General features: G+C 39.3%; 1 protein-coding gene across 6 annotated transcripts in view; it reads left to right on the forward strand.

Annotated features, from left to right (window-relative positions):
* PKHD1 (PKHD1 ciliary IPT domain containing fibrocystin/polyductin) overlaps positions 1-12,189 on the forward strand; it is a 280,498-nt gene that overhangs the window by 208,302 nt on the left and 60,007 nt on the right. The window contains exon 60 of one of the 6 annotated variants that reach the window (XM_068936959.1): positions 6,301-7,552. The exons of the other annotated variants lie outside the window; for them this stretch is intronic. Within the exon in view, the coding sequence (XP_068793060.1) occupies positions 6,301-6,326 (26 nt within the window). The 3' untranslated portion in view covers positions 6,327-7,552. Of the gene's footprint in view, positions 1-6,300; positions 7,553-12,189 lie in introns of those variants that run through there. 6 annotated transcript variants of the gene reach the window in all.

A 12,189-nucleotide genomic window follows, 5' to 3' on the forward strand; every position in this document is an offset into this window, starting at 1 on the left:
TCTGTAAAGAGATGTGGAAAGATCCTTAGGGTTGCATGAGAGCAATTTCTTTTCATTTCCTATTATATGATGGTTTAACTGATTGAGTCTCTGTTCTACACATTCTTACTCATTGGAGTAATGATGATTTATTGAAGGATTAGCAGGATCAGGGCTGTAGGATTTGGACATTATGCAACTTTTTCTTCTTGTTGTTCATAAGCGCTCCCTCTATTTCCTGTGAATATTTGCCCTTCTCACACTAGTAAAACCCAGCACTATGTTGTAAGTTCTCCAAATGCAGTGGAAGCATCAATGAGGTTTAGATCTGTACTATCGTTGTGGGATGGACATATATTCTGACAGTGATTTCACAGGCTGAGGACAGAATTTGTGACTTGCCCAGCGTTGGTCACTGAATTAAAGCACACCCTTCACAAACCTTAGCAGCCAGACTCTTAATCTAAAAGTGCTTCAACGTGCTTAAGCAGGGTGAAAAGTATGGTTGGATTAACTAGAATCAGCTAAAAATGTATTTTATTTACTACTTTTTTATTAAAAACATATCTGGAATATTTTTCAGGATTTTATGGAATACTTAAAAAGCTGGCTTTTATTTTAAATCAAAACTTTCCCAATCATTTTTTTTATTATTTAAAAAGCTGAACAAGTGTTTGATTGAAAAAAAAAAGAATCAGCTTTAGTGGGAATCTATTGATAAGAGGATTAGGGCTTTGTGGGTAATTGATCTCTTAATCTGAACAACAGAAAACTAAAACTACATTTTTGCATGGTATTTTCAATCCAGACAAAGTCAAAACTGTGAAATTTCTACAAAAGTCTTCCTGGCTTTCAAGCAATGAGAAGCATGTTTTCTAGATCAAAAAGTGGGTAGCTGATATTTAAATACTTATCTGAAACTAAGTTGGGACAGACTTTTAAATACACAGTCCTGTTTATTATTTATGTAAAAAAATCTCTGAAAGATTGCATAAGATTGAGATTAAATGTCTGAATATATAGAGGTTTGCTAGGTTTCATTACAAATAAGACACAATGTCAGTCTCAGATTAGATGTAAGCAGCCTAAAATTCCAGGGGATGTGGATCAAGCATTTTGATAGAACCCTTTTTCTTCTTGTAGTTTTTGATATTGAATACAATTCTTAAATAACAGTAGAGGCAGTGTATGATTTTGGCACACAGGCTGACAATATAACTTAAAGGAAAAGCTGTGTGAAAATTTTGCATGTATGTATGTGTATATATATATATATGTATATATATATATATATATATATGCATATATATATGCATATATATGTGTGTATGTGTATGTATGTATAGATAGATATATTTAATATTCCAAGGATCATGATTAGCTATTCCTGCTATACTATATATGCTATGCATAACTGTATAGTTCATCCTGTAGTGTGTTTGAGAAGAGAATTCAGGATTGCTAGATTCACAAGGAGCTGCAATATTGACCTAAAATATTTATAGATTTTTCACTTAAGATTTTTTGTTCTTGTTGTTCACAGATAGAAATTTCATTTTTCTGCGATAAATGGCCCCTGCAAAATAGGTTTAAAGTGGCAATGGAGGGAATTAAAAGAGCTATTACCAAGATATTGTTTTATTAAAAAAGCCAACCTAATATAATCAGAAAATGCCTGTGATTTACACTTAATTTCCCTGAAAACACATCCCTGATGAAGATCTTAGCAGATCTTAAGTTGAGAACAAAGTTGGGAGGTACATTTGATCCTCCTGTGAGAACAAGTTTGTGTTTGGCTGAAGTAAGCCAAGGGGAGACAAATCACCCTTCTACGTATCATAACTATTCGGTGGCTCATGAGGTATGAGACAGCAGAATCTACTGAGCCAGAGGGTCAGCTCTGCTAACTTTGGGTAACGCGTTAGAGTGTCTCAGCCTCTAAGTAAATATCATTTTGCTGTTTTCAAGGAAGTTATTTCCTTAATTCTGAAGCCAGAACATGCGATGAATGGCATCATTCATTGTCAGTGTGGTCAGCAGTAAGGTATAGAGAAACATATATGTATTTCTAGAACTGGCTCAACATTCCAGTAGTTTACTTCAAACTAGCCTGTGTTCAGCTCAATCCTAATGTTAAACTCATACTGAAATTCAGATATGCTGAATAGGGTAATAAGGAAGATGGACTCTTGCTTTGAGGTGGCCTTTTTTCCATTACTTCATATGTATGTACTAGAGTCTCTAGTCTCTGCCTACAGCTGCACAAATGCATAAGCCTGTTAAACATTATCTTCTTTGTTCCCATGGAGAGAGTTAAATGCCTTTCTTATGATGAATCCAAAAAAACCTGGGGCCAAATTCGTGCATCTTGCATGTTTATTGCTGCAAATGGAGTTTACCATTTTGTATTGTCATTTCTACTTCTTGTTTCCTAAATTCTTCAGGTACTTTCAAACAGACACACACCAACATAAAATATAAAATATGTATACAAATGTATTAAGAATGATGAAATTGTGAAGAAGTGAATTCAAGGTCAGGTCCCTGACAATGGACAAAATAATGATAATATTGGCCCTTAGGATGGCAGTTGATTTCAGAAAGGTGGCAGCTAATAGTTTGAGCCCACACTTTCAATCAGAAGTTCCTGGCTCCTCCTTTTAGCCTCACCACTGTGGACAAAACACTGGGTTTGGTGTTTCCAAAACTGAAGTCCTGTGTTTAAGGAGGTATTTAGAAAAATGACCTAGTTTTAGAGTTAATGAAATCTTGGAGAGTCCATTTGTTTCCCTGTGAGCTGAAAAATAGCTCAATGCCAAAAACCACCAGATTACCTCCAATTAGGAGTCTAGTTATGCATTTAATATCCACCTGTCTATTCCCTTGTTTACAAATGTGGTCGTAAGCCTATCCATAAGCTTTTTTATTCTTGATATTATGACGCTACTATTGCTGGGCAGTGGTTCTTAGGATGTCATTTATAAACCCCAGTGGTCTGTGAAGCCTGAGTAACTGATGCACACCTCAACCATGGATTAATTTAGGAAAACCTATCATCAGTGACAAGAATCATTAGGCATCTAGAACACAGAAGCTTTGAGGAATGACTGACAAAACTGGGTAGCTTAGTCTAGGAGAGAAGAAATGAATGAGAGATTTGAGAACTGCCTTCAAAAATATAGAAGACTGCTGCAAAATAGAAAGGAATAAATTGTTCCTCTTGTCCGTAAGATCAGAAATAATGGGCTGAAATTTCAGAAAAGATAATTTTAGATGCTGAGGAGGTAGTGTCATAAGTAAGATGGTGGAGCACAGGAATGGATTGCTAAGTGAATTGTAGGGTCCATATCAATAGAGGTTATACAAACATCTTTAGATGACCCGCGTAGAGCCAATCCTACCTTGAGCAGGGAAGAATCGATTAAACAACCATGGAAGGCCCTTTATGGCCCTATTTTCAAAATTCTGTAAGGATATTTAGTGATCTGCAGGAACCTTTTGAGATCTGACAGTGATTTATCGGTCCAAAAAGCCAGGGTCTTGTAATGAGAAGTTCTGGTAATTAGGACTTTCTAAACACTGGTGATGAAGATAGAGAGATACTAGTAGGTGGGTAATTAGTGCAGAGGAAGTCTCTCACAATCCGTGTGCTTGCTCCCTACCAGCCAATCTACCTTTTCTTGTGGAATGCTAATGCATTGGAAAGGCTGTGAAATGTATTTAAGTGTAGAGATTTGTCCCATGGAAAATGGGACCTTACTAGGCCTGAGCACCAGGGAATCAAAACTGAGGCAAGTTCCTAACCTGGGACCTCTTCTTAAATCTCAGTAGCTTAAACATCATGCCTTTCCTCACTGCTTCCTTCTCCTATTTCATTTCCGTATCGGTGACGCCTGCAGATCTGACCCAGTACCTGGGCTTTATTACTAGCAGGTACTGGCCAGAAACCTTTCAAGTACCTTCTGGAAAAAGTTTCTGATATTAAAAGTCAACCCAGAAGACTGCAGAAGAAACAGAGAAAAGTGTAGCGGAAGAGAGCTGCTCCTGAGCAAGTTGAGAACAGAGTTTAGGACATTATTCTACATCATGCAACCTGTCCAAGCTTGACAGCCGTTACCTTTAAGGAGGCTACATGCCTGTGTTCATGCAATTAAAAAAGAAATGTGAATTGCATCCTGCAAGTATAACTATATTCTTTTCCTTAGATCCTAGAAGCTTATCTACAATCCAACCAAACTGCTGAGCTTTAGCTTGCAGAGCTTTACAAGGGAAGCACAGCATTTTGCAACAATTAATTTTGCAGAGGAAGCAGCCTGTTTAAAGACGCCTGCAGCAGTCACTAAAATATGTGTTGTTTTTCAAGGCCACCAGACACACAGTTGGCTAGGTTAGCTAATAAACAAAACAACAATGCAAAAAACCCAGCGTCGTGGGGTGTACAGGAAGAAGGGATGAGAAATAAAATGAATAATGCTTACCTGCCAGGGGTGGGTGAAGACTGTAATTGTTTAGCCCCCAGCAGATCCCTGCAAGGGTTAAAAATGACAGAGATATTAGTTGGTGACTGCTAAGATTGTTGGTTTGAAGCTCTGGGCAAAACACAGACTGTTATTTACCGGACTTGGTCGATTTACTTCTTAATGCAATAATGACCTGTGAAATGAAACGTGAGCTAGACAATTGTTCCTCATTGTTTCCAGTAAAACATCCTTTCATACCCCATTAAACCACCATTAATTCCATATGAAAGAGAAGCAGGCACAAACACCAAGGGATATCTCTCTCTTTTTCTCTCTTTCTCTCTTTATGGGCCTGATTAGGGCCTGTGGATAGCCAAACAGCTTTCTTATCAATTTTAGAAGGCACTGGGCAGGCGGCAGGGGCCACATTTCCAAAGGGGCACCAGAGAGACTGTCTGGATTTTTGGAGGAAACTGGCACCCTGTGGATCACATTTTTTGGAGGAGACCACCATACCAGCTAGTATGACACTAAATTTTTTTAGTGTGAATAAGCACATTTCTCTCCTTTTCTTTTGAGACTGGCACCCTTAAAGAGTGAGATGTATGTGATCACGCAGTGTATGTGCATATGCCAAGCAGTCATTTTTCCACTTGCTAATTTTTAACTCATTTTCAGTTTTCGCTCAAAAGCAGTAGAGGGAGGAATTCTTAAAGACAGTACATTCCTACAGGTTAAAAAAAAGGGAGCTGGGAAGGGAAAAGAGGCTATTAGTGACTCCCTTGCCCCCTCGGAGTGCTGAGTAAGCAGATTCTGTGCTGGATGCTAAGAAATGTAGTCTAGAGAGAAACTCCAGTTCTGTGTCCCAACTAAAGGAAAAGCTTTGTTTGGAACTTGCATGATGGTAGATGCCAGGGAATCCACCCACAGAGCTGTAATAAAGCACTGGTTCCACTGCTCAGGAAACTAGTTTATTTAACTCCTGATTCTCCTCTGCTCTAGCGTATTGTTGAGTTAGTGCAAAAAAATGGCAATGTAAAACCTGAACATTAAGTTCGCATTAAGTTAAGGTATTTAGATTTTATCTGATGATACCAAATCAAGAAAATCACCAAAATCTATTTTTTTCTTTTTTCTTTTTGCCTTCCTAGTCAATCAAAGCTATAAAATAAAGGAGAAAAATAGCAAGCCATCTAAATGATAGGATACATAAACTTTATTTTGTCTTCTGGAAAATATTGGTGAATGAAAACAAACAGAAGCTATTTTCCTACTAGAGTTTACAGAGAGGTGGTTTTTTTTTTTTTTTCTATGAAAATATTTAAAATATTTCAGCCAAAATAATTTTGATTTCCTTCTTTTTTTCTGTTTCTTCTATGTGTGTGCGTGTGCATTTGTGAAAACCCGGGTTAAGGCAAAACCCAGTTTTCTTTCAATAACGACATCGAAACCTAACTTCCACAGTAAATTTTTAGCCAGCTGTAATCACTGTGCATAACTCAGAAATATTTCGGGCCAGATTCTCCCTCATTTATGCTGACAGAAATCTGATAGAGCCCCAGTCAATCTGGAATTATAAAACTGGGGTTAAAACATTTTCCTTTTGTGCATGAGATGTTTTTACTGGGCAGACAGTATTTCTGGAGCTGTGGGACTAATTGATTTACACTCCGTAGAGTAAATGGGAGGGAAGACACTTCTACGGCTGCAGTCCTTGAAAGTTTGCAATCTTTCATTAGTTAGCAGAAAGGGCGGCCAAATATTTGCAGAATGCATTACTGGATGCTTTTGCAATCGCCTGTACCTTTGTGTGTGACTGCTCTGTTCAGGACTTGATCTTTCTTATTTTCTCCTGCTGCAGAATTTTATTTGAGTCTGTGGGACTGAGTAACTGGATGCCAAGAAGCTGTTCCTTGTACTTCAAAAGGATGCAGTCATGTGCATAGCTTGCAGACCTGCCTTAGGTGGGATGTTGTACTGCAGAAATCTGTTCCGTAAGGGCCTTGGTAATGCTTATTTCACACGAAACACTGATAAAGTCTCCTTGAATCCAATGCATCTGCATGTGGGGACGTGTGTTACGTGCTGCACAAATGTAAGATCTGTAAGGGGGCAGGGGCAGCTCTGATGAGGTCTAGGGTCTAGCACAAGAAGGTAAAAATTTCCTCACCCTAAGTTAATGGTTAATGTCTTTGTATAGTCGAGGGTCCTAAACCAGGACCCCAGCCTGAACGTCTCTCCATTTCTCCTTGTTCATCCTGTCTAACCCACCCAAGACCCCCAGCCCCAACACAGATTTCTGCTTCCACAAACCAGGACGCCTTATCCCTTCTTTGTCACTGCATCTACAAATTCTTCCTGTCTGCAAACCAAAACTCCAACTCTGTGTCACTGCCTTCTTCCTTTCTCCTACAGTTTACCCCATCCTCTGCTAACCAGGAACTTAATTCCAAATTTCTTACCTCCATAGACTTCCAAACCAACAACCAAACTGTCTCCTTGCTGCTATAAAGCCTCACCTGAAACCTAGTTCTTGACACTTCATCAGTTCCTTGTCAGGTGCTGTCTCATCTAAGAGAAGGTTACCATGCAACAGAGAATCTATGACTTTTACCCAAGGGTACCACTGAATTTCTTGCAAGCCACAATTTGACATCCTGTATTCTAACATATTTCATCATCATGCCTGTTTTTTCAGTTGCTCCTAGTTTTATGTTTTATTTTGATTTTTGTTTGTTTAATACTATATCCTTTTATACTATTTACTACACTTGATGCTTTCCTTTTCCTGTGCTAGATTTAAGCCTGAGGTCGGTTTTTGTCTGGGAGTTTGATTAGAAATGGTTGAGCTGCGAAGAACAAAATGAAGCTTTTTTGGTGTATGCTAGAAAACAAACCTCTAAACTCTAGAACCGATGGGTTTGTGGTTGGGAATTGAAGTTTAGCAGGTAGACAACGCTGAGGTCAGTGAAATATTTTCTATTCACAGCCCTTGTAAATAACTCAATTCAGAACTATCTACAAGAATAAACTGCAGAGATTCATTGTCTCCTAATGTGCTGTGTTTTGTGACAATTTCTGTTCCTGCTGTGCTGCATTCTTTGAGGTTTGGGTCCTGCAAGATGTCAAATGCTCCTGCTCCTTCAGCATTCTCCAAAACACCTGAGTATATGGAACCTCACATCCCATGCTCTGGTTCCCTTGCGTTGCATCTGTCGATTAGCAAAGGAATTCTGGACGCTTCATGACCCCTGTAGCTGCACGAGGCTCTATGTCCCCAGGAGACAAACATGTGTTATGTCCTAACATTACAGACTGGGCAGGTTCAGAGCCAAGAGATTACACAAAGTCATCTGTGGTGGAGCTGAAAAGAGGTTTCAGTTTTAGCCACCAGCAAGAACAGCATCAACTGGGAATATGCTGGTTAGATTTTGATTAACCAGCCTTATTATTAAGGAATCTACCAAAGCTTACTTTGTGCATGGCTGAAATTTTGTTATAAATGCTTACATGTCTCCCTGACTGTTTGCATATAAGACCAACTCTCAGTTACAAGAAGTGAATCCTTGCAGAAGGATTCAGTTGCACTTCTGAAAAGAGATGGCGAATGAGAAGTATAAAGATACGTGCCCTGCGCGTGAAGAGCAATTACCTGGGAAAGCTATTCCCTTCTTTGCCTTCCCGTGCCTGTCTTCATAGGTAGCAGTATTATGAGTAAATGAGAATCACGACTGTGTGGGTGCGTGTGTATGCATGTGTGTATGTTTACACACACACGCAGACACTGCCCTTGCAACTGTGCTTGGAAGCATTTCATCATTTTTTCCCTCTTATCTTCTAGATATTAGCATTTAATGAAATACACATTTCCTTCATTTGTTTTGAATCTACTCCAAGGCCAGCAAATACCAAAACCTCAAATGTTATGACAGGATAGATTCTTTATTGGTTTGTTTTCTTTTCATTCTTTCTGTTCTCAATGTAATTTTTTTTTTTTTTTTTAAGATTATAAACCCTTATGTTTCTAACTCAAGGAGCCTGGCTTCCAACTGAGGTAGACAAATATTTCAAAAAAAAAAAAAAGTCCCTGAGACCCATCCAATGCAGACAGCTGTGCAGAAAACAGGAAATTGAGGAAGTCAGGTTCATCAGAGACACAGGATTTCCTTCACGGATGTTTCAGATAAAGCATCTTTAATTTTTCCACACTGGTTCAGTGCTGTAAAAGAATCATGACAAAAGCATGGACAGTATTGTTCTTTGCATGGAGGGCAGTGATGTAAATGCACAACAGAAGGACTATTTCTCCTGGGGCAGATCTCAGCTTGGCCATGTTGACATGACCTCTTCCAAGCAAACTCACACTCGGGCTGTCTGTGGTTCAAGCTGCAGGACATGAGCCAGCTTTGAACCAGCAGCCACGTCACAGAGCCAAAGAAGGGAAGGACTTGCTAGGCTGGACACAGCTCTCAGCTAATGTAGTTAAACAGTTTCCACTTCAAAATAAGCGTGTGTCCTTCTCGCTTGAACTGTGGGCAGAACAATCTCAGGTCTATCTGTAAAAGGCAGTTAAGTGTCCTCCTAGGTTACAACAAGTCATGCTAGAGGCTTCACTGCTGGCAGACTTGCATCCAACAAGTTCACCCATCAGTGTGAGGGGTGATTTATGAAAAATTTTATGTAGGAGTGACAGGGGAGCACAAGGTGGTGCTGGAAAAGGAACTCAGACTGTTTTCACCCAGAGAACTCTGCTGAAACCTTCACCTGTGACATGGATTTTCCTAGTAAATGAGGTTAATGCTTCTTTTTTCTCCACTCATTGGTTTCTCATGGCTCTTTATGCTCTTAACTCTTCAGTGGTGTGCCTAAAGAAGCATCTGTGTAACATCTTGTGTGATGGGACCCCAAACTAGCTTTGGCTCCTATGAAATGCTGGGGAAGCAATAAGCTGGTACCATGAACAGTGTCATCACTCTACCAAATATAAGTCCTTAGTTCAAAGCACATGTGGCTGACACAATGAGAACCTTAGGGTGCTCAGGATATGTGGTATGAGTATTAATATAATTATTAGTAAAATAATTAGTTAAAGAGAATAAGAAGTTAATAATGCTTTGTTAAGGAAATATACCAGTCCTTTGGAAACGCGGTCAATTCCCTGGCAGTGTGTTTAAGAAATTTTGAAAAATAAACGTTTACGTCTTGGGTAATTACACTGAATATGCATTCTAAGATCATGGTACAAACATGTTAACTTACAGTACAAAATTTTACACATATTTGTATATGTATATATATACATACATATGGGTATGAAATCATCCTGCATTCCCCAGTTTCATGATAAAGAGATACGTAGTAGGCAGGTAGCACACTAAGACAATATTAGCTGTTCTGGAAGTAGTTTTTCTTCTCAGGTAGTCTCCTCTTCTGTACTGAAAGTATGTTAGATTGGCAGCTGTGCCTCAACTTGTCTCAGAAAACTAGCTGCCAAGATAAGGTAATCTTGCAACTATAATGCTCCCCAGAATGAGGGGTCATGCACTTCAGTCTGATATTGGCCCCCACCTGGAATTTCTCTGTGTTTTCTTTCTTTGTCTTTTCTATTCTTTTTTACAGTTCTGGGTAACTGCCCACTAATTTCAGTTTCAAGAGGCCTTATTTTCTGGTTGCCTAGATAAAGCAAGTTGAATTAAAACTTTGGCATGGATCTTATTTGAGGGACCAATAGAAGATTTAACTTTTGTGTTTGACAAGCTAATTGGCCAAGGTTTGAAACCATCAGTTATGCTATAAAACTGTATGCAATTAATTAAAGGAAGCTGATTATTTTCAGTCCAGCTCTGTTCCTGAAATGTCCTCCTACTCCCTAATAAACTTTGTTCCTGCGGTGTTTTCTCTGAAATTAACAAACACATTGCAAAATTAGAGCAAGTCTGCCTCATTTTTTTGCTTCCCGTGCTCACTAGGATGAAACAGTTACTGGATGGAAAGAGAAGTTTTATCCCTGTAAGGCCCTTATTACAAGCACACTCTTCTCCCTGCAGGGTCGATAAGAAATTATAGCATTAGCTGATCAAAGGCATCGACCTGGTTCATGGATGCACCAAAAATAAATTGTAAAGAAGTGGATGGTATCCAGACCCATTGGATAAATATTCAGTCAGAAAAGAAGCTTCCTAATAGCTGAGAAGTGTCCTTGGTTCTTCTTGGACCTCTGTTATTGATTTGCTGCAAGTTGTGGCAAATCATTTAAAGTTTCTGCCTTCTTCCTGCTCTGAGGAGCAGCCATAATAAACACATACCTTATGTGGGAGCAAGGCCAGCCTGTGATGGCTTTGGTCTCTGTCCGTTATGAGATGGGTAAAACCGTGTTCTTACCATTGCTGGAGAGGGAACTAAGATGTCAAGCCAATAGCAGTAGCAGAAAATTATCTATCAGGAATGACAATGGGTAGAGCGTATCTTGCTGTGCTGTGGAGTAATAGGCTGTGTTACTTCCTGAAGGCTTTTCAGTCACTCTGACTATAAATGCTATGTGCTATTATTATAAAGTACAAGAGGTGGAAGTAGAGCCAGCAGAAATTTTTTTTTTTCATTGCAGGAAAATGATATGATATCTCCTTCACTGTTTGCATCCCAGTGTGAGGCATCTAAGCTAGCTTTCACAGGTGAGAGACTATTTTCTCTAGCTCCCTATGCAGGCTGCTGTGGGAGGCCGGCTTGGACTCTTCCGTAGCGAGTGAATCCTGCTTTCTCAGTTGCCTCTCTAGGGCAACAAACTTCCTCAGTCACTCAGACCTGTGTCTGGAGCACAAAAGTCAGTGAGACAACTCCCAGTTAAACACATGCCTCGTTCTTGGAAAGACCGAAGCTTTCTGGGGAGAATAGCTGACTTTGTGTATGTCTTGATCGCGCTCAGAAGAAAAGAATCCAGACTTGGCTGGGGCTTGTGGGTTGTCCCTCAGTACAAGTGCAGTGTTGCCCACAGCAATTTTTTTGGAAAACGGAGCCAAATCCTACAGAATTCCAAGACTGGATTAAAAGTCAGAGTCACGATTTAGCATGTTTCTCATGTCTTGTTAAAGGTAGTGTTTATTTCAGCAAGAATTTTAAAAACACACCATTTACATTGTGAGTCTTCTTTCCCGTTGACATACCCTCCTAATCGGCCATTCGAGGACAGTTTGGTCTGAAAGTAGAGCCAATTCCTGGGCTATTGCTTGATATATGTTTTCATCCACTCTTTTGACTTCTCTAACCTCCCGTGACAAGGCATTCCAGAATTTTATTGCACGACTGACAAATTCTGGGCATATGGTGATACTACGAACTATTATTAATAGCAGACAATCACCTCCATATTATGGCAGACTCAACAAGTCGCTCTTGTTCCCCAACATATTGATGAATTACATTGGATGGTTGGCAGTTTCTTATTATTCTCTCTACAAGCAGAATAGAGTGTGGGACCTGATTCAGTAGAAAGCAGTATACAAGCTAAAATGTTTACTTTGACTGATTTTACTTGTAGATTATGTTCCACAAAGAAGCCCTTTGTAGCTAATAACTCTTCGCTGCAACCCTGGAGGGCTCATGAGTTATACGATGGTGGATTATGGAAGTGGGTGGGAAAAAGTCAATAATAATACCAATAAAAAAGACATCTTTCTGATCAAAGGAGGAAATGCTTGAATAAAGATTATATTAAAAAAGAAAAATGTAGAGGTCTTGTTAAAACCTTTGGGTT

The sequence above is a fragment of the Struthio camelus genome, chromosome 3 (assembly GCF_040807025.1).
Source record: "Struthio camelus isolate bStrCam1 chromosome 3, bStrCam1.hap1, whole genome shotgun sequence".
Lineage (NCBI taxonomy): Eukaryota > Metazoa > Chordata > Aves > Struthioniformes > Struthionidae > Struthio > Struthio camelus.